The sequence below is a fragment of the Calonectris borealis genome, chromosome 7, assembly GCF_964195595.1.
Source record: "Calonectris borealis chromosome 7, bCalBor7.hap1.2, whole genome shotgun sequence".
Taxonomy (NCBI): Eukaryota; Metazoa; Chordata; class Aves; order Procellariiformes; family Procellariidae; genus Calonectris; species Calonectris borealis.
In genome coordinates this window covers 26,490,219-26,516,405 of record NC_134318.1, presented here as the reverse complement: position 1 = coordinate 26,516,405, position 26,187 = coordinate 26,490,219, and the positions used below count along the sequence as shown (strand labels likewise).

Genomic DNA, 26,187 nt, shown 5'->3' with positions numbered 1-26,187 from the left:
TAATAAAGCGTGGCATAACATTCTACTGTGCAAACTGAAACTTTCATTGTAATATGCTCCCAAAATTCCTGGAACAATGTTTTCCACCTGGTTACTACCAGATAATCATCTTGCTTGAAAGAATAAAATTTAAAATCCTCAGACAAGAAGCAGCAGTATCCATAGAAAATGTAACACAAGTTTTGCCTTAATACGCATTATTTCCCTTGAACCCTCTTTTTCTTAGGTTGTCTTTAAATAAAACTAAAGGAGAGAATGAGTTCATTGGTATAATTATGCTTTCTTTTAATACTCTTGTTCTAGAATTCAAGTAAATACACGTCATTAAAAGTTTGCTGCTACAGAAAGCTCTGAAATACACATCTTCCTACTGTCAAAAATCTCACGTTCCCACAGTCTGCCTACTCTACTGAAGATCCAACTTCCCTTCTCCAACATAGTAATGTTTTATTTTCTATAAGTGGGCTAGCGTTATTTTCTTCACACATTTATTTCACCTATTGAAGTTTTTTTGGCGGTCAAACATGATGTCCAACGAACAATACTTGATTTCTGTTAGAAACTATACTAAGCACTAAAGTTCAAATGAGCTCACTGATTTTCAGTTTTCATTGTTGATGATTTTGTCTTCTACAGCTGCTTAGAATGCCAACATTTGTGTACTGTATTTAAAAGAGTACTTATTCACGCATCCAAGTGTATCAATACATATGGAATATAAAATAAAATTTATGCCCAGGAAATCTAAAATAGATCTTGGGCAGGGGAGGGGCGAGGTGGGGGGAAGGAAACAAACACCAAAAACCCAAAACCCTGATGTAATTTTTTTTCTTAACAGAAAACTTTATTTTGGTTAAAACAACCCACTGCTGGGTAATATGTAGTAGGAGAGAAGAGTTTGTTTTATTTCATATTCACTTTCTTAAAAGAAATGCAAGGCTAGATTGAAAAGAGAAAGTGTATCTTGGAAGTAAAAAAAAATTCCATTCTTGTGATATATTAGTAACTTGATTAAATAGGATCTATATTATTCCCTCAAAGCATGAATTTTAGTAGTCTTTTTCTATTTGTTTCTTTTAAATACCTTTTAAATATCTGTACTGTGAATATGTAAGGAGGTCAGGTTTTACAGTATGGCATCTTTTTGAAGAGCAAATACAAAAGCAGACATACAGCTTATATCCTAAATAGGGGTGGGGAAGTATTTTTCAGTCCGGTCAGCCCCCTTATCTGGTTTACTATACATCTGTAGCAGAGCTGAGCTGGCAAAGCCAACACTGGCAGGAGAGCAAAAGGGCAGGACTCCTGCTTTTGCCACAATGATAGTTTATTCCATCTTTAAACATTCCTGAGATTACAGTCTTAGAGCCCAGAAGGAGTGAGTTCAGAAGAGGACATAGCCTACAAACTGAATTTCATTGTCCTTTATTAACATATGTATGTTATATTTTAAGTATGCCACTATAGCACCAAATCCCTGGGAGGTCCTACTTTGTTCTAAAACTTCCCAGGGAGCTGTGCACGTGGATGCATGTGAAAAAAGGGGAGAAAAAAATTGTAGCATCAAAGGCAAGGCTATACAGGGCAGGTCTGCTAGAATGTAGGATCTTTCTAACCTTTTAAGGGGCGTACAAACCTGCAATATATTTTCAAGATTAAATTAGACCTACATTGAACACAGAAGATCAATTTAATCAACAGCCTTTACCTAGGCAATTACAACACTTCCCACTATAGTACTTGAGCGAGCTAAATCAAGTAAAGGAAATTTAGACACAACAAGGTTTTTACAAGTATGTTGTGGCATGTGCATAAGTATAACGCATGCTGATTATAGATTTCATAGTGTGGGTGATGAATAAGTCAGAGCTAACATTCTAGCTCCTAAGTAAAAGGGCTACTACCATTTTTCTTAGTAGCTTTCATTTCAGTAGTAACTCATTTGTACTCAGCAGATTTGAAGATTGTTTCCTAAATTCAGCAACTTCCTGCAAAAAGCCTGGTGCTTCTGCACACACATGCACAGGATGATGTTTCCTTACTTCTCAGCACAAACAGGTTCTCCTGGTTTTGTGAGCTGATACTGTTCCATCTCCCGAATTTGCTTTTGCATTGTTTCCACAGGCTACCAATCCACTACCAAACAATTCCAACAATGGAAACAATTCATAAAAGTCCTTAGTAGCACATGAGAACTTTGCAAGGAAGTTCTGGGACTAGGACCATGAAGGGAAATCAAAATATAAACTACAGAATGATAAAGCAGAATAAAAAAATTGGAAAAGCAGTTTGAAAATCCAGCAAGTCTGGAAAATCTGCTGGGATCTTCTAGAGAAGACAAAGATCCTAAGACCTACTTAGATAAACTACATTACAGATAAAAGAGAAATCTCCATCTACAAGGCACTGCCTTTGGCTACACAGCAATCATTAAGTTAGCAAAAAATTAAGTCCAGCCTGCCCATGTTGGATTGTACTTTTGCTTGGGTACAGACAGCAGCTCCTCCCTTGTTAGCTTCTAGCATATTTCAGTTCTTAAAATACTCTAGTCTTGAAAGAAAGAAAAACAGCTTAGTAATAACAACTCTCAGAGAAGACACGGGTCCCAGAACTTTAAATCCCAGCCCTCGGCTGTTATTTATGCATTCATCCATGACATAGACTTCCTCAAAGTGTATATGTAAGCATAGTGAAACATTACAAGTGCATATGCAGGATCAAATTTTTGAAGGATCACAAACTGAAACAGACCTCCAGCTGAAGTTGGGTCTCAACTTTCTACCTTTAAATATCTTACTTGTAAGTCTGATTAAAAACATCACAAAAAAATAGTGTCTATAATCTGTCTGTTAATTTAAAAAAAAAAAAAAGACCCTGAACAGTAACTCTGCCAAAAAATAACTGCAAAGTCAAGACACTAAAATAAAATGAGAAAATACAATAATTTGCATTTTACCTGCATTTTACACTTTTGTGTATATGTATTATGCTAGTCTTTAATTACACAACCATAATTTTTCAGAGGTCTCCAATCTCCATCCAATACGCATAATGAACCAGCTCCAGGAATGAATCAAAACAGTGCTTTGAAGAGGTCTGTTTATCTCTAGGACTGTGTTGCTTACTCCAGGAGATGGCTGAGGTGTAATCAGTGTGTCAGCAAATTCCAGGAGGGCAAAAGATATTCTTAAAGTTAAGGGTTATCTTAATTATGAAACAAAGATTACTTAGCAGTACCTGAAGTATGTAATTGACATGTATGTGTGTCATTTGAAATCAAAAGAACTTTTTCCCTTTTTCACACCCTGTACTGTGGTGTGCTTTGTCCTGCCCCCTTCAGACTCAGAGCATGGGCATGTAAGGGCAAGGCATACCTAGCACTACTTCAGTTCCCTCCCAATAGATACACAAACCATGTCTTTACTAGCAAGAGGGAAAGGTAAAGAATGAGAAAAGAATATATGACTACATATAAGTATGACAAAGCCAAGACCAGATCTATAGCTGGGGCCATAATAGGTGTTAAGCAGACCTTAATACAGCCTGGCTTCCTCACTACCTCCTTCAGATTGAACAGGTAGCCCAAAGTAATTGGAACTAATGAACTAAAAAAGGAAATGACCAACATATCCCATGGCAGAGACATGGAGAACATGCACTGAAGCTGTATCTTTTTCTTCTGTCTCTGCAGAGGATTATAGCAGCGGAGACACATCACCATTGGTCATGAAATGGTGGAGTTCAAGATCCTTAGGGCACCAAGGAGAGCGCACAGCAAGATCGCTACCCTGGACTTCAGGAGAGCAGACTTTGGCCTCTTCAGGGATCTGCTTGGTAGAGTGCCATGGGATAAAGCCTTGGAGGGAAGAGGGCCCCAAGAAAGCTGGTTAATATTCAAGGATCACCTCCTCCAAGCTCAGGAGCGATGCATCCCAACAAAGAGGAAGTCAGGAAAAAACACTAGGAGGCCTGCATGGATGAACAAGGAGCTCCTGACACGCTCAAACACAAAAAGGAAGCCTACAGAGGGTGGAAGCAAGGACAGGTAGCCTGGGAAGAATACAGAGAAATTGTCTGAGCAGCCAGGGATCAGGTTAGGAAAGCTAAAGCCCTGATAGAATTAAATCTGGCCAGGGACATCAAGGGCAACAAGAAAAGCTTCTACAGGTATGTTGGTGATAAAAGGACGACTAGGGAAAACGTGGGCCCTCTCCGGAATGAAACAGGATACCTGTTTACCTGGTATATGGAGAAGGCTGAGGTACTCAATGACTTTTTTTGCCTCAGTCTTCACTGGCAAGTGCTCAAGCCTCATCGCCCAAGCCGCAGAAGGCAAAGGCAGGGACTGGGAGAATGAAGAGCCGCCCACTGTAGGAGAAGATCAGGTTTGAGACCATCTAAGTAACACAAGGTATTCAAGGTGCACAAGTCCATGGGACCGGGTGAGATCCACCTGCAGGTCCTGAGGGAACCAGTGGATGAAGTTGCTAAACCACTATCCATCATACTTGAGAAGTCATGGCAGTCCGGTGAAGTTCCCACTGACTGGAAAAGGGGAAACATAACCCCCATTTTTAAAAAGGGAAAAAAGGAAGACCCAGGGAACTACAGGCCAGTCTGTCTCACCTCTGTGTCTGGGAAGATCATGGAACAGATCCTCCTGGAAGCTATGCTAAGGCACATGGAGGACAGGGAGGTGATTCGAGACAGTCAGCATGGCTTCACCAAGGGCAAGTCCTGCCTGACCAGCCTAGTGGCCTTCTGTGATGGAGTCACTACATCAGTGGATGTGGGAAGAGCTACTGATGTCATCTATCTGGACCTCTCCAAGGCCTTTGACACGGTCCCCCACTACATCCTTCACTCTAAATTGGAGAGATATGGATTTGATGGGTGGACTGTCCAGTGGATGAGGAATTGGTTGGATGGTCACATCCAGACGGTAGTGGTCAACCTCCCCAGATGGAGATTGTTGACAAGTCGTGTCCCACAGGGGTTCGTATTGGGAGCAGTACTGTTTAATATCTTCATCAGTGGCACAGACAGTGGGATTGAGTGCATCCTCACTGACACCAAGCTGAGTGGTGCAGTTGACACACCTGAGGGACGGGATGCCATCCAGAGGAACCTGGACAAGCTCGAGAACTGGGCCCGGATGAACCTCATGAGGTTCAACAAGGCCAAGTGCAGGGTCCTGTGCCTGGGTTGGGGCAATCTCTGGTATCAATACAGGCTGGGGGATGAAGGGATTGAGAGCAGCCCTGCCGAGAAGGACTTGGGGGTACCGGCGGATGAAAAGCTGGACATGAGCTGACAATGTGCGCTTGCAGCCCAGAAGACCAACTGTATCTTGGGCTGCATCAAAAGAAGCGTGGCCAGCAGGTTGAGGGAGGCAATTCTGCCCCTCTACTCTGCTCTGGTGAGACCCCACCTGGAGTACTGCGTCCAGCTCTGGAGCCCTCAGCGCAAGAAAGACATAGACCTGTTGGAGCGGGTCCAGAGGAGGGCCACAAAAATGATCAGGAAGATGGAACACCTCTCCTATGAAGAAAGGCTGAGAGAGTTGGGGTTATTCAGCCTGGAGAAGAGAAGGCTTCGGGGAGACCTTATTGCAGCCTTTCAGTACTTAGAGAGGACTTATAAGAAAAATGGGGACAGACATTTTAGCAGGGCCTGTTGAGACAGGATGAGGGGGTAAACTACAAGAGGGTAGATTCAGACTAGATATAAGGATGAAATTTTTTTTATGAGGGTGGTGGAACACTGGAACAGGTTGCCCAGAGAGGTGGTAGATGCCCCATCTCTGGAAACATTCAAGGTCAGGTTGGACAGGGCTCTGAGCAACCTGATCTAGTTGAAGATCCCTGGTCATTGCAGGGGGGTTGGACTAGATGTCCTTTAAGGGTCCCTTCCAACCCAAACTATTCTATTCTATTCTCTATTCTAATCGATTAAACTACAGTCACAAAGTGAAAAGTTTTACCCTGAGAAGGCACGTCAGAAATCTAACATATGTTGCCCAATCCTAGCTATTGTCCCTACTCAAAATCCCTAACCATGTATTTATGCATGTGTTGAATCCTTCTTGGCATGGTCATCTGTATCTGTAGCATAAAATACACATTGAGCTGAGAGATACTCCTGATCTGCCTATTTTTTAGCATGCAAGCAGCAAAACCTCAGGTACCTAGACCCTTCCAAAGATACATTTCCCTGTGTCTCTATATTTCAGTCCATCTGCAAACTGACTTCCTATTAAGCTTCCAAGCTTCCTTTATTCTGAACAATATCTGTTTCAGGAATTTATTTCAGTGTTCTACATTATCACGCTGCTCTAGGTTTTCAAGCTTCCTGCACAATGCAGCCCAACTCTGCCGAGTAACAAGATGGCCTCCACTCATTGAACTATTAACTGTTTCCAGGAGACTAGCAAAACTACAGTTAGGCTCACAGAAGTCTCAGTATTTTTTATTTACTAGATTCTGGGACATTATATGTAGTATTTGGATTAGAAGGAAGAGATGAGATCCTGGGGAGCAGATAAAATTCTTATGGCTTAAACAACTTTCCTATCAATGCAAACTTCTTCACTGTGGTCACTGCTGTGTTTCATTCTTCTGTGCCTGACATAAGCCTGGATTTGGCTGCACAGGACTGCTAAGCATTGCCAACTAAAGCTGAAGTCAATGGAAGCACAGCTTTGAATAAATACAGGGTAAAATGCCAGCACTGTTTTAAACTGGGCTCGCTCACTCTGTTCTAGCACCTGCAGCAGGGGTTATTACTAAGAACACAAGGAAAACAAGTTTGTCTCGCTCCAGCATCCCAATCCAAAGTAGCAAGAACAGCAACTGCAAAAAAAGTATTACGGAAGTTCAGCTTGGGACATGCTCAATCTGCCATGATAGTGAACATGAATGATCACATACAGCAAGCTCTAAATACTCACTAAGCAGTCTTTAGCTCCTAGCAGCTTCAGCTGTGATGCAATCCCACTTGCATTCTCCGTAAAGTTAAAAAAAAAACAAAAAACACTTTCAAAAGATGGAAATTCTGAGGAATATGGTCACATGGTAAAGTAAAACGATCACTTTGCAAAAGAATCAAAAAACTGTAAATAGCAAGTGTTACTTCCTTTGCAGCTTGGTGCTGGAATGCTGCCAATAACAGCATGACTGACAACACAGATGCATGCAGAACTAGAATAACCAGAAATTTCAGTAATTTTTTCCTTATATTGGATTTCATAAAAATATAAAGTAAAACAAAACAAATAAGAAGGCATAAAATGTAGGTAGGAGAGAAAAAATAGCGTAAATTTGTCTATGCTCCTGATAAAGAACATTACAGCAGAGCTACTAGTACTAAGTCTTCATGGAATTTTATTTTAATTCCACTTTCTTTTTTGATCTTTCCAGTTAATTTTGGATAGTATTAAACTAAGTTGGATTTATTATCTTCCTTTACTGGAACAAAAAGGGGATGTTTTCTTATGTTGTTATTGCTGTTGGAATGCCTGCAGAAAAAACACATCGACTTTTCATGCATTTGTCTTTTCTCACTACCAACGGCAGCACATTTTACTTTCATAGGTGTTCATAAGTTCACTGGGCAAAAGATGATTTTTTTTAAGCTTGTTCAAAAAGCTTCTAAGAAAAATAAGGAAGTTTAATACAAATATAAAACAATATCTAGTTGTATATAGATTATGGAAACATTTTCCATATAATTTGAAAAATAACATTTCAGAACTCTAGTTAACAATACTTAATCATCTTATCTGTGTATAAACTTTTACAGCTAACATGCAAGAACTCAGATTGAATCCAAAAGCCTTGAAAAATTGACCTACTCAAGCAATTTTTCCGCAAAGAAAGGTAAAGGTTGTATTCAAACTTTACCCCCTCATAAATTCTGAGTTCTAAAATGTTACAAGAAAACTGTAACTGTAATTCTGTCTATTGAAAGAAATCTTTCAGGGAAATGTTTGTAATTTTTATTTCCAAATGAACTAAAAAGCACAGAAATAGGAAGAGATACAACAGGCATCATATAGAATTACAAAAACTAATACAAATTATATTATTCAGGTTAAAGGTCATTTTACTTTGCAATTAAGGTGAGATTTCCTTTTCGTACACACTTAATACATGCTCAAAATATATATAAAAATGTTCAGGCTTTATAGCCATAAGACTTGGCATCATAATCACTTAAACAGAATATCCTGGCAAGTTACTGAATAGTCAATATTTGCTTGCAAACTGCAGGGAAGAAAGTAATAGAATTTACCCTGCCTTTTCCTAATTAGAGGTGGTAGCCACAGGGCAGAGCAAGAGGAATACATCAATTGTTTACCTGATTTAGGCAATTCATGTTTTGGAGTTGCAGGGAACAAACCACAAAATGGCCCTACTGGATACAAAGCGAGTGACTGAGTGTGTGTGTGTGTGTTTGCACATGCGTGCGTGTTCATCAGAGCCTTACTAAGCAATAGCCTACTTATCGTGTTCTTTGAAGCACCCTTAGCTATTCTTCCAATACAGACTTATAATATGACAAGCATACTACTTACATGATCACTAGTGTTATTTCTTTACTTCAGAATCAAAGACAGTAAAGCACCTAGTCAAATGCTTACATCACCTAACCTAATGCTCCAATAGGGAACACTGTTTATTGCCAGCAAACAAAAATATAATACACTTAATATTTCAAACATCTTCCTTTTGCTACCAAAACAATTAGTCAATGTGTTTAAAAACCCCTAACAAACAAAAACCCCACAACAACCAAAAAATCAAAAGCATCTACAAAAAAGCTATTATTCTTACACCCATTACACTACTGTAGGGAATGATCTGCAGACATTGCAACTGACTGAGCACTCATTGACAGGATTTATGTTTAGTCATATTTTGTTCAATGTGATGCTTTAGATAAAAATCTGCTCATCAGTCCTGCTGCTGAATGCATCTCAAAAAGCTGATGTATTCACTTTCTATTATAGTTACTGATTCCAGTAACAAATGGTTCTAACACTTGTAAAATATAGGATTAAAGTAGTTACACCCAAGATGATCATCAATTCACAAAAACAAGCAAGTGGAAAAAAAAAGATGTCAGCAGTAGAATTTACAACGCCATTCATTTTACCCTTGAGCTATTAAAATGACATAATTTAACTGGTTCATTGGCCTGCTGTGCAAGAGTTCAACACTGATAAGTTACCTTTGGGCTTCTCTCACTGTTCAGTAGAATGATGCCTGTGTCCCATAGCAAGGAAAAACTAACATTGACCTAAGAACACCTTCCCAACTAAATCAGCGCAAGTCAAGTGCAAACCTCAAATCACAAGACGAAAGCACTACAAAGATGCAAAGACTGCAAACAGAGGAGAAGGGAGTATTGGGGATGCTACAGCATGAAAGGATCTGAATGATCACGCTTCACAGTCTGGACCTCATACTGTAAAAGACAGTAGAGACATATTGTATAATGAAACTACTATCTCAGAAATATTTACAATAGGATCAGTCTGTTTCATGATATTATAGGATAATGAGACAAAACAGGAGATAGAAAAGAATACAAGTAACTGTGAAACAGATGTCTGCGCACCATTGCCCAGTAGCTTCATTTACTATGGCTACCACAGTAAAGGAATCTCAAGGATTTATCTGAAACAGAAATAGTGGTTTTGTGTACAGTTACTGATCATCAGTGACATGGGATATATCGGTAAGGTTAAAAAAAAATTTACCAAGATTTACACATAGGCCTAAACCAGGCCACAAACACTCTCAATGAAAAACGGCTCCCAGAGAAGACAAGGTGACTTTTTCAGCGTGATGTCATTTTGCACCCAGCAGGATTTAACCTATTAGCTGCCATATACTTTTAATTACTATAATTACTTGTGTAAGTTGTCCACATCCTAACTTTATATTATTTCAGCATGATTAATACGCATGACAAATTGTGGCACAAGAATTTAAAACCTACTTTAAAGAGGTACACACAAAAATCCACTCTGCCACCTTCTTCCTAATGGGGACTGAGAATAGTTAGGCAGCAAATGTTCTCCATCCTGGGACTTTATGGAGGACATAATCTATCATACAATCCCAAGCTGTCACAGTCACCTTCTATAAGAGAAAGAGGACCACAGGCTCTTTCAAGCTGTGCACCTACTTCTAAACATGAGTTGAGGAATCCTGTATAGCCACTGGGATACGAGGCAATCCTTTTCCAAAAGTGTCATTATGTTAGAAATTTGTGGGAAACAGCAGAGAGTAGCAATCCAAAGACCACTCATAGCATCAAGTTCTACTTAGAGGAAGAAAGGGCAGAAGGGAAGGAAAAAAAAACCCAGCCCAAAATGATGTTTTAATTACAGGCAACTCTTCAAATCAATTATATGCAAGCAATTCCATTTCAGATCAAATTTTGTAAACAAAGAAGGAATTTTTCCAGTTGCAAGTACTGAATCATCCCATGCATGAAACATTTCAGTTTAATAACAAATTCAAAATTAATATATTAAATATATTATTTCATATAATAAATATATTAAAATAGTAACTGAATCACACTATGTATACTTGCAGCTTTTATTATCTAAGGGGCTTAAAGGCATACAGGATATGAGGAAAAGAACAACTCTCTCATATACAAGGTGCCTGAATACTTACGTTAAAACTCTGAAAAATAACCAGAATAGATATGTCTTCCTCTTAGAAGAGAAGAAGCCATAAGCATTTTTGTGTTGTCAGTTAGGGGTTATGCATTCAAATTACTGCTGCACATTTGGATTTAATGAATTGAAATAATTCAGAAATCACATACAAGATAGAGAAGTACATGTATGAACAGGCAATTAACCAAAAGGAAACCTTCTTTATGTTAACTCCTCACAGAAATTGGAAAGGATACTCATAGGAGCATTACAAGAGCTAAACTGATTTAGCACAGGGCAAATTTAGTAAAGTTTGCTCCAGACAGGGAAAATGTCTTGAGATAAAAGCCTACCTGATTTGCAACAGAATTTTCCTTTTTTGTACAAGGTAATAAAGATTGAGAGGCACCTTAAGAAATGTTGCTATAAGGAAAGAACCAGGATGTTCAGCCACTTAAGTACATTCAGGGAAACTGTAACAAGTTCTGCATGAATACCTTGGACAACAAATGTCTAGGAAAAAGTCTAGCAAGACTGATAAAAGAATTAAACAAAAACACATCAGAAGAAGTTAGGAGAAAATAATGTAGCCTCCATAATCGGTCTTTGCATAGAGGGGAAAATCAGGTAAACAAGGGTAAACAGTAAAGACAGGTAAACAGTAGAGACAAAGCAATATCATCTATCCAATTCAATAATAGACATCAGGTGCATGTGAACACTGTAATCAAAAGCAGCCAGAGTTGGTAAGGCACAATTAGTGGAATGACTAACACTAGTCCAAGTCAGAAGGTCAGTACTGTGTACATCTGACCAGCAGAAAAGAACTGCAATAACTGAAGCAGGATATGAAACTATAGATCACAAACACTGTTTCTAGTTTTTATGACTGAAATTCAAGGATGTCTTCTCTTTAGGAAATAACAAGCAGAGATAACATAGCAGCATATGTTAATGATGCAATATCCTGGAAAGTATGATTTCTGGTTCTTGAAAGAATACGATATGGCTGATCTAACAAGGACTGTGTTACAAGCAAAGTAACTACATAAATGGGGGAAAAAAAAGGGTAATTAGTGCAACTGAGGTAAGAAAGAAAATGACAAAAAGGGAAAGAAGTAATAGAGCTAAATAGAAATCTGCTAAAGAAAAGTTACTAATGGAGTTTCTTGAAGACAAATCTTGAGACCAATTATATCAGTAATGTTGGTTATTAAAGTAGGAACATGCTAATAATATTTACAAGATGTCATCAAAACAGAGGAGATCAGCTCACCACACAGAAAGCACTGAATTAATTTGAAGAACTGTATCAAAGCAGGATGATATTTAACAGCACTAACTACAAGGTCATGACCTCAAGGACTCAATTTTCACTATAAACTGGGACCTCATCAACCAGAAAAAAGGACACAGAAAGAAGAAAGACAAGAGTTTATTAGTTAATTTCTGGACAATTATAAACCACGAGTATAAACGTTAAGTGTGAAAAGGTAAGCAAAATTGCAGGCTGTATAACAAATGATACTTGTAGTAGGGTTGCCTTTTGCATCTATCCACATCTGTATTCATAAAAAAAGCTGTTTTCATTGTATTTGTTCTTTCAAATTATTCCCTTTCCTCTACACACCCAACAGAGCCACGGACAGAGCTATATTTTGAAACGTTGACCACTTCAAGTTTATATTCAAACAAGGCTACTATGTAAGTGAAACAACAAGAGAACTTTCCAGTTTCTCTAGAAAGTGAAGCCTTCCAAACAAACTGTAAAATCTACTACAATCCATTTTCAAGTAGCTTTAAATGGCGCATACGACGTCAGTTACTTCTCCCTTGCCTAACACAAAAAAATTTTTATATAAGTAATCTACTATTTCTACTTTGCAAAACCACGTCAGAAGAGTGTGTTCCTCTTTAGACAAAGGAGCTAAGGCTGTCCACAGAAACTTGCATCAAAACATTACTTGTAAACTCTGCTGACAATTATGGTTGATTTTATTACTCAGAAGTTACAGGTACAGCTTCATTAATTAGCAGCCAAAAGTAGCAGGAGCCACCAAGCTGAAATGTCGAACCCAGCCTAAAGTTTGCAAGATTTTATTTGCAGAAATTCTCATCCACAGAAAGTGAACGGGTATATTGTCATCTTGGATTACCATATATGAAAATACCACACTTCACTTTCATTTTGTATTATAAAAATCCTATTTTTTCTTACCTCTGACTTTTGTTTCCTCCACCCTCTTGTTCTACCTTAGTCTTCCTACTGTGCAGTTAGCTGCTACTTAGGGCTTTGTGAGTTTTAAGAAAAGCCCTTTCTGTTACTGTGAAAGGTTTCACTGTTTTCATTTGTTTTTTAAATGACACAGGAAGAAACAATATGATCCTAGAAAGAATACATGAGTAAAAATTATTTAACGAGATGAAATATTAGGCAAGACTGTTATGGTAATCATAATTTAAAAGGTATCTTTATAAGTAGTTTAAAGAAAATTTCAAAACCACAATGTAACAAACATTTGACAGACTTGGTTATTACACATCTTAATGGTTACTAAGCACATCAATAGATCGTATTAGATTTGGTTACAAGCCATCTGTTAATGTGCTGGACCCTTAACAATCAGTTAATACATTAATCATTTATTAACCCTTTACAAATGTATAGGTACTGTAAAGGTCATGTAGTAAATGGTAGTAACACTAGCTACCTACATGTTAATTCATTAATGCTTTTAACAAATCTCCTTCACAAAGTAAAATACTGCATTAAAGGATCTGCCTAAAAAAAGCTCTGAGTAGTACTCTGGAAGACACTTCCTTGTGAGACCACAGGGAACATAGGAGTTTAATATATTAGATTTAAGGTTTCTGAAGTATGATCAGAACTTTTTTTTTTTTCCCTTGCTGATAACTAACAAACAGCAGCAGTAAGAGCCTAAAACATTTGCATTGCTGTAAGCAGAATGAAGTAGCAACTTCCAAGGAGAAATTATGAATTTTCATTTAATCCAAGATAATATTTTACCATTCAAGTGTTTTAAAATAAAATGTTTGTTATGTTTGATTTTTAGCAACTTTCATAAGAAGCCATAATTCCAAAGACTTCCTTTAATAAATAAATAAATCTTACTCATAAAAAAAGCCTTTACCACTCTGACAACAAAACCAAGAAAGCTTCAGTGGGTGATTTTCTTTGTTTTGAAGAGCCATTCTTATATATAGAAGAGATTAATTCAGAAACCTAATACATTATAGATAGCATCACTTTCTAAAGTTGCCTGACATTTCTCATTAAAAGGTCAGCTTTAAGTTGCTTGCAGTGTTGCCAAAAATAACTTTTTAGGGTGAATCTTTTTAAGACGAGCACCTCTTGCAATAATTCTTCCATGTAGGAAAGATGAATTTCACTGGAACATCCACTTACGATTATGACATAAAAGAAAATTATATATGGACATTTTTTATATGTTAAAGACACAATGCTTTTCTCATTTTATGTCAGAAGTGTTTTTCTGTCAATCTCTGAAAATCCATCCCAAGTCACACATTCTAGAAGCTGGGTGTGGGGACGGGAAAAGAAAATCAGTTCAGCATGTTCAGACTAAGTTATCACTTGGTTAAGATTTCTAAATTTCTAGAATTTAGAACTTGTAGCTAATATTTCTGAAAACTCCATTCTCCCTGAATTTGTTTAAACCTACTTAAATCCGCTCATGCTATTAAGTTTGTACAGGAATAATTCCCACAGAGTAATTGAACATGATTCAGCTCATGATTACAGGGGTTTATTGGGCCTTCCCCTGTAACTTGAAGCTTTGACATAGAAAGCAGAATAGGGAAGGCCAACTCAAATGAGAAGCCTCAGTAAAAAAGACGATCAAAAAGCAGGAACAGAAAAAAGTAGAAGAAGGGAAGTTTGGAAGTAGTGGACTTGAACAGTTCAAGGCTGGATGAAACAAAAAAAAGGGGCAATAGCCACAAAATCACGCTTCACCCAAAACTGAAACCCATTGACAGTATGTGCTCTGTACACATTACTTTCAATAACTTTGTTAAACCAAGAACAAATTGTAAAGTTGATCAAAAGACTCCAATTTGGCTGATGAATCATGTGAAGGTCATCATCCTAACATGTAATAGAATCTGTGGGTTTGCTTAAGTATTTTACTCAAGCTCTAGGAATTTAAAAGAAAACTGCAATTCTTGCAAATCTTGCAAAGCCATACATAAAAAGTTAGGAATTGCATGACTAAGACTGCCTGTGCAATTTAAATTCTATCATTTTGCGTGAATAAACTATAGCTATCTAAGTTTCAAAACCATTTTTCCAACAAAACCCTATCTCATCCAGTGCCCACCAGTGATGTTTTTAAATAATTAAGAGGTTGTTTGTTTATAGAAATTCTATGTTGTTTCTTGCAGAATTTGGAAGATGTACAGAGAATGACATAGACAGCTGAAGGAAGAGAAAAGTGGGTCTCAATTAAGGAAATTAAATATTTTGCTTCTTTTCTCTTCCCTGATGGGAAGTTCTTAATTCCTGAATAATTGGCATGTAACTTAAACTAAAACTTTTCACAAGTGACAATTTGTTTTCTTCACTTTTCGGTGCCTAATTTGAGATTCACACAAACAGCAAACTTAGAGACAGTCAATGGATGATCTGTTTTGAAAGAGCTATATATGCTAAATATTTCAGAAAAAAACCCAACTTTTTAGTCTTCTCAGATTGAGCACTGAGAAGAAAATCATTTCCCCAAACTCTGTGCCTCTTATTTACATCCATAGAATGGAGATCACAGCACCCCTTCTCATAACACTATTGTGACAAAACAGATCAATATTTATTCTGATCAGCACAGTGCTTCTCTTCTATAAGAGCTTAGAAAAATTGACAATTTTATCTCTGGGATGAGTTTGAAAAGCATGCAATAAAGAGACAAAGCCACACTAAACAATGAGGAAAAGAAAGGTATCAATTAGCTGTGTTTTACAAATGCTACTGGGAACTTATAGGAAAAGACAGAATCATATAATTGAAACTTATGAAAATGTTGACCAAGTCTGAAGATACACAAGCAACGTTTCTGCGACATTTCACAACTTGCATTTTTAAAATTCTAAAATTTACAAGTAATAATAAAAAGATTACACAAATGAAGATATTTCTATATACAAAAATAGTACATTCATCTAACTACTGAGACACCTGCTATTATCAGTAAGTACAATATTCTAATAATTGCTTAAAAGCAATGCTTTTGCACTTCTCGTAAATTTCTACTAAATGGAACAGGGAAAAATTAAATAAATAAGAAATAATGAAACAAAACATGGTAATGGTACCCTAAATTTAGTTACAGAATGTATAAAATGTCACAATAGCCTAAAAACTGAAGTCTAAACACGCTCTGACATACTTGTTAGAAAATCAGAATGGAAAACTATTACATTTCAACTTGCATAGTCATTGAAAAAATAGGTTTAGCTTAAGTATGAAAACGAGGCAAATAATCTCAATAACAGCAAAACCTACTTTGTCAATGTAGTTCTAAAGCAGGTGTTACTGAAAATTAATTACAATTGTATTTTGGAGAAAATGAACTGCTTATACATACACAGACATAGATTATAGATGTACATACATATATATATTGTGTATATTTATACATAAAATGCTAATATTACTAGGAATGGAAAATTTGCCTAAAGCTTTGAAATATGCATCATTTATTTCTCTCATGTTCCACTTACTCTTGTTGCTAGCTAGAGGGAAAAAAAAAAAATCTCTAAACACATGTGGACATTTAGGAAGTTCCCCTATAGAAGCGAAGTTATTAGCCCACACAGCACCAAAAAGAGTCCAAAGGGAAATTTAGTCGACCTTATGCTGAGTAAACAGGAATTAGAAAACTCTGTTTCCTGCCCTTTCTGAAATTTTATTTCCACCCCACCACACCGAACAAGTAGGTTGAAATGAGAAATGGTAAGAACTACTTCAGGTAGCATCTTGCGAAACTAAGCGCTTAACTGGGCTTGCTATAGGCTAGAAGGGCGCAACAGTCTGATTACCCCTGAGAGAAGGCAGTAACTTCCACCTACTTCTATTGTTCCTCCCATTTGAAGATCATGCAGAATTTCTTCACCTAGCTTTTGATATCTTCTGACAATAAAAACATGATTTTTCTGAAGACATGTAAACAATCCTCTTTCATGCCTAAAGAATATGGTGCTCCATTTTCAGCAGTTAATTGCAACCAACAATTATACATGAAAAGTTTTCAATATTGATTTCTGGGAGTTGAGAAGACGGAGCAGGGGGGAAAAAGGGAAAAGAAAGAGAAAAGAGACTTTCTATCTACAGTCTGCTATCTGCCATTACGCTAAAGATCTTGAACAGATCCTTTTCCTTAAATAACATATTACGTGTTACTATGATAAAAGCAAAAGCAAAATCAAAGCAGCATGTTTATTTGGGGAAAAACAGTGAAGTTTGTAAAGGCCTTTATTTTCTGTGGGAGTTTATGCCACAATTTGGAATAATGTTTTGATTACATTTCTAGGACAAACATCTTTTATTTATGAATAGTATTTTCAAACTTGTAACACTATCTCAAGTGATCAGTAGGAAAAAGAAAAACAAACAAAGGCTAGAGAGCCTTAGAGCCTCTCTCAAAGGTCATCACTGGGTATGATGTTTTTCTCTTCAGCCTAATTTAAAAGTTTTTGAAAGCACAGTAGTCTACCCAGTCCAAGAAAAATTCAGATGTATACAGTTGAAGATCACTATATAACTTCAAACTAAGTAGTGCTATCTTTTAGCTTCCCTTTGGTATGTTTCAGCCAGGACTCGCTCATGAGTAACCTTAATGAAAGGAGAGCTATTTCACCAACTGCTAAGAAATGGAAATGTTCATCATCCACTCAGCAAACTCATACTTTCTTCTTGAAAATCACCTGGAACAGGAAAACATTACTTTTCCACGTCTCTATTCCTCTTACATTCAATTCACAAGAGCAGCCTCTAGGCAAAAAACCTGAAAACTGGGAAAGGAAATAGCAAAATAAACTGCCATGCCTTTCATCTTCCCTTCTACCTTACCTCCCAAAGGAAAGATAATTCCTGTATCAAATCTTTAAGACAAAATTATTGATTCATTGTTCTATATTAATACCTTTAATGTTTTTAAGGAAGTCCTGCCTATTTATGGAGTTGCTCAGAATATCAGCTGCATACTGAACTCACACCTTTGCTCTACATTCACTAACTTTGAGGGCTTATCTGTGATTCAGTTGGTTACTGAAAATCAAGACAATAATCAATAAGTAATTAGTGCTCAAATCATTATACTTTAAATATGAAAGTCATGCTTTTTCTTCTGTACTGTTACTGTATTTTAATTAATTTGAAAATGCAGACATTTAGAACTCAATCAAATTTAAAATCTAACAAAAATTGTAAAATACTTCACAACTACTAAGGCTAGAATGCAACGTATTGCTTTTATCTGTCACACTGGAAGACTACTGAGATAGCATGACATGCTTTCTCATATTTTAATATTCAGAATCAGGCTACTTATTGTGCTAGCTAATAGTAACAACAGAAGTAAGAAAGAAGGAGGGAAAAAAAAGTGGACTAAGTTACTTCCACAACAACTAGGTCCTTTTCTTTTTTTCTTTTTCTTTTTTTTTTTTAGTTCATAAAGTTGCAGGCTGCCAGTACTTGTGTATCATCATGTAAGAAAAATTAAGATTAGACTACACATTAAGAAATAGTTTTCAAGACACCAGTAATGCTAAGTATGGTTACCTACTAAACTGTCAAGAAGCCAGAGCCCAGAATGTAAAATTTAGAATAAATGCAGTGTTTTAAAAACTAATCTTCAAATAGACTTATGGCATACAACTATTTTTAGTTGCAAAAAAAAAAAAAAAATCTATATTTAAACAAAGACTTTAAAATGACAGTCGCCAGAGTGTATTAGCCAGTAAAACACCTTTACTCATAAATATAAATCTGTATTTGTTACACTCATGAATGATCCAATACTTGAACTCATTTTAATTCAGTCATCACTTTTAATATAAACTCACATATATATATCCTAATACGCATTTCAGGTTACTGTAGTGTTAAGAAACAGAACTATGACAAATAAGCTACAGCCAATTCATTGCTTGTGAAGAAGTTAGCACAAACATTATAAAACTGAAGTTAACAGTGTATTTAATATTCTTTTCCCTAGGACTTGAAAACCAAAATTACTCTGCATTAGTTTACTGCATATGCATGTATATGTATATGTATGTGTGTGTATGCCCATAATTTATTTTGAATATCAGTCTGTATTGGCATGGAGAAAGCTAAGTATGGGCTAATATCACAGGCCTGAAGAACTCCAAATGTTTAAAGAAAGCAGCTTCTTAAGGAGTTGTCTATCAATCATCAACCAGAAGTCACACTGGAATTATAAACATCATACAGTGGCCATTCCATTGCCCTTCATTTCACTCAACAAACAACTACAGCGTGTTTAGTACAACACATGACAAAGTACTTGTGCCTGCTAATGTATTACTAATTAGTGTATCTATATCTAAATGTATAAATATATATTCATACGAACATATATTTATGCATATATACTTATATAATGAAATATTGAAGTTATACATAATTTCTAAATGTAGCTTATAATTTTATCTGGGTCCAGACTAATTTGTATTGAAATCAAAAAGGAAAAAAACAAACACCAAAACAGCCCCCCAAAAACCTTTCTCAGCCTCCCTGCAAAAGATAGCATGTTAAAACTATCTTTATCCACCATAAATACCACCTTATTTATTTCTGCTAGAGAAGTATTTATCAGTAAAGCTGCCAAGAATGACTTGATGTATACCAGAATCTTCAGAGCATCAATTTGCTATGCATTTTTTAAATCTAAAACTTGCGATTGTGCATTTTTTATTGTTTCTAAAGAACATTACTCAGAAAGCAGCAAAACTTGAACAAGTTCTGGGAAATTGTTACAGCGTTGTTGTTATTAAACATCCACAGGGCAGACTTCCTTAATTAGCATACTGGTCTCCAAACATTTAATTCCTTCTCTATCTTCTCCACCGTAAAGAGAATTTCTTATCCGTGCTTCCAAGGGTCTTATATAGACTTATCCATTTCAGGCACTATCAATCCTCCTAACCCCACATATCTTCATACGGCCAAAAGCCAGAAGAAATACAGTATTTACCTGCGAGAGGTGAAGGAAAAGAGAATTCTCGGAGCAGCTCAGAAGCACGACATGACAATAGCTCTCTTCAAGCCCCACCACTGTGCTGTAAAAAGGAACTGAACCTTTGCCCAGGTGCCAGGGATAATCATTTAATGTCAGCCTCAAATGCCAGAAATGGGGATCACCTAGCATAACAGCACAACACTACTGCTTGTCACATGACAATCACAACAGAGAACCTTTGCCTGAACCACTCAGAAGCCGAAGAATATTCAGAAGAACAATCTGGCCATTCATATCTGGCCTTGTTCCACATCTATTCCTGTGATGTTCTCAACAACTCTTATTTGCGACATTACATTTCATTCCAGACCAAGACTGCTTCTTTTCTTTTCCCTTTCAACTGTCAGCTTTGTATCTTCAAATTTTTTTTCATACAGTGCAATCAATTTTCCTCAGTAAGTATATGAAAACAGTCTCCTTGAAAGCATTTTTAGTTGCCTTTCAACTCCAATCACAAGGCAGCTGCCAACAGAATTCCTACCAATTGATATTTTAAATGTTCTGATATGTTCTGCAGCACAACTCCTTGGGACGGACGCCGATTGGTTTTGACATACAAGGTGCACTAATGTATTACCCAAATTTGGGGATGAAGACATCTAGCATATTGCTTTATACACATGTTCTTAACAGAAACATTATCAAATTCAACATTTTTTCCTAGAACTAGATATATCAGTAGCTGAGTAGCAGCTGTCTTCAAATATTACAGACTCAGAATACAAACCTTGATTATAGAAGTTTTCTGCTTAAAATTTTTGATCACTGCAAAGGCCTAAATTAAAAAATAGGTATCATTGATGTTAATTCAACTGGTGAACATATTAATATTTTTCTTCTTACTTACTGAGCTTCATATCTTATTAAGGAATTAATTAAATATAAACCACAAATTTTAAAAAGTCTTATAATCTCAACATAAGAGAAAAGAATGGGTTAGCACAAAGAACTTGCTAATGTGCATTAAGGTGTTGCTAGCAAGTTTACTGAAAGGTATTTCTGAAGCAGATCAAAAATGCTCAGTTATGAAGGGTGGCAAATGTACATGGATAAACCTGCCAGAATTACTTGATAGTGCTGACAAGCAGATCTTACTGTGTCAACTGTGTCAACATATTGCCCAATTTGGGGGGGGGAGGGGAACGGGGGAGAAGAAAAAAAGGCAACCAGAACCCAGGCAACAAATATTAAACTCTCATATGATTTTGAATTTCATTTTTATCAATGTAACTAAACAGTTGCCTCCTATCAATAGAATAGTTTCAATTTGTTAAGTATAGGAGCAATCAACACTAACCCAGATTACAATCTTGTATGTAAAATCCAGCAGCTTGTATTAAAAAGAGCCTAATAGGAAAAAAAATACAAGTTTTCTGAGTCTCTGAAATCAGACTGTTATTCCAGCTGGTGCTGAGAGTAGTCTAAGTATTTGCTTTCAGTTGAACAGGAAAACACCAGGTTAAATTCACAGAGAAGAAAACAAGTTTCCAAATTTACGTATTGGCTAACACCTTAGCTTTTCAAAACCTGTATTTTAAAATCAAAGGAACTTTTTTTTAAAAAACATTTATCTACTTTTTTTCCTAGTGATGACTAAATACCTGCTAGTTTAATTTGTGACAATTTACAGTCACAATAATGAAGTTGTGTATTCATTAAAGATGTATCTCACCGACCACAGAAATAAGACCATTTACTGTTGTTTTCACTACTAATTCAAATTTACCAGAATTTGTAATGTCTTACATATAGACAATTTAAATAAAAGAATAATTGTAAATTGAAACACATTTCCCACTCCTAAAAACCACATTAGCTGTTGTGCTGTGCTCATGCAACATAGTAGTTTCACCAGGCATATTGTGTCTAAAGTATAATCTTTCTCCAGACTTCAGTGCTACAGAGACATTGACCAGCAGTTCACCAGAAGCCACTCCGCCTTCATTTAGGGTAGCCAATAAAAAATTAGCAACTCTCCCTTTAAACAGAATGAAGCAGCAAAATGAAATTTTAGGGCTGACTATAAGGTGCCCTCTTTGAATGGGACTGGAAAGTGCTTAGGAATGCATACATTTTACTTCAACAATCTCTTAAAGTAATGGGGGGGTGTGTTTGTTTGGGTTTTTTTAACTTTGTTTCTAATATTAAGTGTCAACCTAAATGCTATTCTTAACACACTGATAAGTTAAAAAGGTTTGAGAGTTCATACTTTGTTGAGAAAGCGATTATCTAAAGAGAAAGCATAGATGAATGATTTCACTGTATTTCAAAACAGAAAATTTCGATTTGTCTGAGACTAAAAAAGCTAACCTAGAAGAAATTTGAGATACACTTCACCTTGTATAGATATAACCGCAAGTGCATGCTCTGCTTTTTTCAACTTAAAATGGATTTCACACCAGTGACAGGTTTCACTCTGCATTAAAATTGCAAATCTTCTATGTGGCCCAGTTTCAGCTGCAATTGATCTGCTTTGTCGTCATAGATAAAAAAAACAGTGAAGGGCACTGCAGCTTTAAATATTTCAGAGCTATGTAGCTAGTAAATAGACTCCATTGCAATATGGCTCTGAAGGTCGTGTCCTATTGTCTCTTTTCTCTGCAAATATTTTCAACAGCATAAAATAGTTTATTTTATACAATACCTCCCTGCCATTTCTAAATCACGTCAATTGTATTAGGCATTTCCTTACTGGAAAGGACAGAAATGCCACTCTTTCCATACACACCCACGCTGCTTCTAGATGTATTCAAAACATCCACTGTGAATATAACAGCAGGGTATACGTATCAGCCGTATAGAGCTTTTCATATATACACCTTATGCAAACAGACTCCCCATTAAATCCCACCACAACATAACGACAATTAGTTATTTCAATGGTGATAAAATAATTAACCGGACTTAAGGTCGAGAAGCATCCTTGGTTAAAATTAACATGCCAGTTAGAAAACTGAAGCCAGCAATTTTAACATCTCCTGTTTCTCACATATTGAAGAATATGAAAAAAAAAATTGTAACACGCAGCACCAAGGGAACGTAGCCTTGCCAAACCTGTTTTTCATGAAGGAAGGCTACTACCTTTTGGATGCTTAAAAACAACAAAAAAAACCTAAAAAGCCCTGTGACATTTAAGAATAAGTTACAAGAAAAAAAAAGACTGTAAACCTTAGGCCAGAATTTGGAATCTTTGTGTATGCACTCCCTAGGATCAACCCCACTTCTTTCATATAAGGTGACTATTTGATGCAAATATGAGTCATGGATATGCCTCTCAGATAGAACAGTAACATGAAATACACCCCTGCAAAAAATACAACTTTGTGATAGCTGTCACCACATAGAAGACACATGTAGTCATTTACCTGAAAAGGCAACAGATTGTTGCCATTGTCCGTCCTGAACGCGTTGTCTTCCATCCAGGATTTGGGCGTTAAGGGTGCAGCCCGTGGGAACTTCGGAGGGGCAATAACATTGCTGGAGAATGGTTTTTTAAGGGGTGAAATGGGATTGAGGGGGGAGGGTACGCCGACCCCCACTCCCACGCCGACCCCCACTCCAACTGCCCTTCGAGGGTCCCTACCAGCCTGCAGCCCACCCCAAGGGTTAGAAGGTGTACTCCAAGCCGCGTTTTGATGGTTATTCCAGCTGGAGGAGGAAGAAGAGGAGGCAGAGGAGGAAGACGGTTTGCTGGTCATGATGGGCTGATGGCTGTAAGCAGCATTTCTCTGGGCGAAAGGTGCCTGATTAGGGCTTACAGGTGACCTCCGCTGCTGCTGCTGCTGAGCTTGCTGCTGCTGCTGCTGATGTTGGTGGTGTTGAGTCTGAGCTAGGCCAATTTGAGGAGAAAAAGTGCCACCAAATACAGGGTTGACATGGTGTGGAAAATTCTGGAAAAGCATTGTCCCATTGACTGGAGTAATCCCTTGGAAAAAGCTATCATCCACCGTGTTTGTGGTCCCTGTAGACCAGGTGCTGCCGAAGGAGGGAGACAAGGAGGTGCCGGCTGCAGGTTCTTGTTGAGGCTGGTGAAAGCTCAAGCCAGGCAAAATGGGAGACTCCATCTGCATCTTCTCCTTGCTATTTTGGGAAGGAGCCGATGTGCCAATACTAGTCACTGAACTGTTGTCTTCTGGTTTGGGTGTCTCCGACGAGATGGGTGTAGAGGGGGCTTCTGCTGAGTTTGGATCTTGCTGCTGCTGCTGCTGCCGCTGCTGCTGGGGCTGGGCTTTGCTTTTGTCCATCAGTAAATCATCCTGCATGGTTTGCGCAGCTGAAACAGTAGGGGAAAAAACCACAAAGACAGATTATTAACATTGTCATTCATACCACAAACCAGGCTGTTTTAATCATTTGCCAGCCAAAAATCTCGTCCTATTGCTAGTGCTATGCTACAGCAAGTTGCAAGGCAAACCCGTAATCTTCCCCCTCCCCCATTTAGGAATATGTAACCTTTGATCGTGCTAGATTGCCTTTAAAATATTTTTAAGATGCTTCACCCTTTTTGATGCCTTGTTTCCCTTCAGTCTAAATGAGAGATGTGCTTATAGGGCAGAGATATACAGCAATTTCGCCACGTCTCTTTTCTCTTACACCGGAACTCAGAGCTCTCACCCTGCAATGAGAAACTGATTCTGGTTCCTGTTTTTCCAAGCACCCTCCTCCTCCTCCACCTCCTCCCCCTGGTTATTTGCATACGTCAATAAATACTGCTGCGTCCTTCAGCAAGGTTAAAAAGACACCAGTCTTCACTCTTCTCCACCCCCTTTTCTATTAGGAGACCTTTAAAGGAGCCGGGTACCGATTTTCCTTAATTAACAAACAAGCTTTCAGTTATTTAAATTTATCAGAGAGAAAGCACAGACGAAATCTCGCACTGACACTGGAGCGGTTCTCAGCTGCACAATCGTTTTCTGGCCTTTTTCTGCCGCACAGCTCGCCGCTTGCGTGGGGCATGAGAAGCGATCGCAATGACGGGGGGCGGGGTGGGGGTGGAGGGGTGGAGACACTTCATGTACAAAGCAGCCGATGGGTGTTATATTTGCCTTCAGTGACCTTACAATCTTTCCGTGTAAAATGCTATTTTACATCAAAGCAGTCCTTTGCTTAGAGGTATTTCTACTCGCTATATATCTATATATATGAAATCATGAATAATTTGTTCATTGGAAAAAAAAATAAGGTCAAAATGAGCAGATCTGGGAGGTATTATTAGATGATGATGTTTCTGATACTTTCACAATGAAAAATAAAAATGGGCAAATTGAAATATCTAAAATATAGACACACCACATTTTAAAAGCCATCTTTATATGCACAAGACAAAGACTAGTGATGCTAATTATTTGCTAAATCGATACCTAAGTTTAAACTTTAAAAAGTAAATGTATGTAGAATGGATCAGTCTTATATCTGCAAGAAATGGTGCTTCATATGAAATAGGACAGATCATATAATTTGATTATTATTTTGAAACACAATAGTACTAATGCATAGACAGACATCAATGAACAGCAATTGTATGAAACTAGAACAGGAGCCTCCACATTTTGCAGACTTTAAGTCAATTGAAGAGATCGTTCTAAATCTCAAAAGTATTTTAAATGAGCCAAAAATCACTTACTTTAATTGAGTAACTATGGCAAAGATGGTCATCAATGAACACCTAATTGCATTTCTATTGAGTTAATCATATGACATGTACATTCCTCAGATTGCATTTTTTTAGGATTCTTGTTTTACTGTAACAAAGTAAAGTTAAGCCAAATCAATTAAATGTTTACAAAAGGTGGCAAAGAGTGAAATCAACGACCCTCTCCTTTCTGGCATCAACAGTTTTCAGATGGTCCATGTGTATCTTTAACATTTTTTGTTTCTTTCTTTCTTTCTTTTATATCTCTTCTGAGGCATACACATGCTTTTTAGTTAAAATGAATGTCAGGACAGGTTTCTGCTATCAATTAAGTTACTGCTCATGCTCCCATTATTCACCTGTTCAATATGTAAACTGAACAGCAAGGACTCATGAACAGACTATGCAGTGAGACAACATTAAGGCAAGTTCCTGAGAAGAATGAAGTAAACTATTGCATCTGTAACAGGCAGCTCTGCTGCTGCTCGGGGTGCAGAAAACCTTGCGAGGCAGTTTAAAGCAATACTGCAGTAAGCCATAATATACCAAGTTCTGTGTAGCTTTCCATTAGCTTCATT

At 37.2% G+C, this 26,187-nt stretch overlaps 1 protein-coding gene across 4 annotated transcripts in view; it reads right to left on the bottom strand.

Annotated features, from left to right (window-relative positions):
• CPEB3 (cytoplasmic polyadenylation element binding protein 3) overlaps positions 1-26,187 on the bottom strand; it is a 100,172-nt gene that overhangs the window by 68,071 nt on the left and 5,914 nt on the right. For 3 of the 4 annotated variants that reach the window (XM_075154754.1, XM_075154755.1, XM_075154756.1), the window contains exon 2: positions 23,343-24,250. In XM_075154754.1, the coding sequence (XP_075010855.1) occupies positions 23,343-24,250 (908 nt within the window). Of the gene's footprint in view, positions 1-23,342; positions 24,251-26,187 lie in introns of those variants that run through there. The other variant, XM_075154757.1, reaches the window with a different exon arrangement.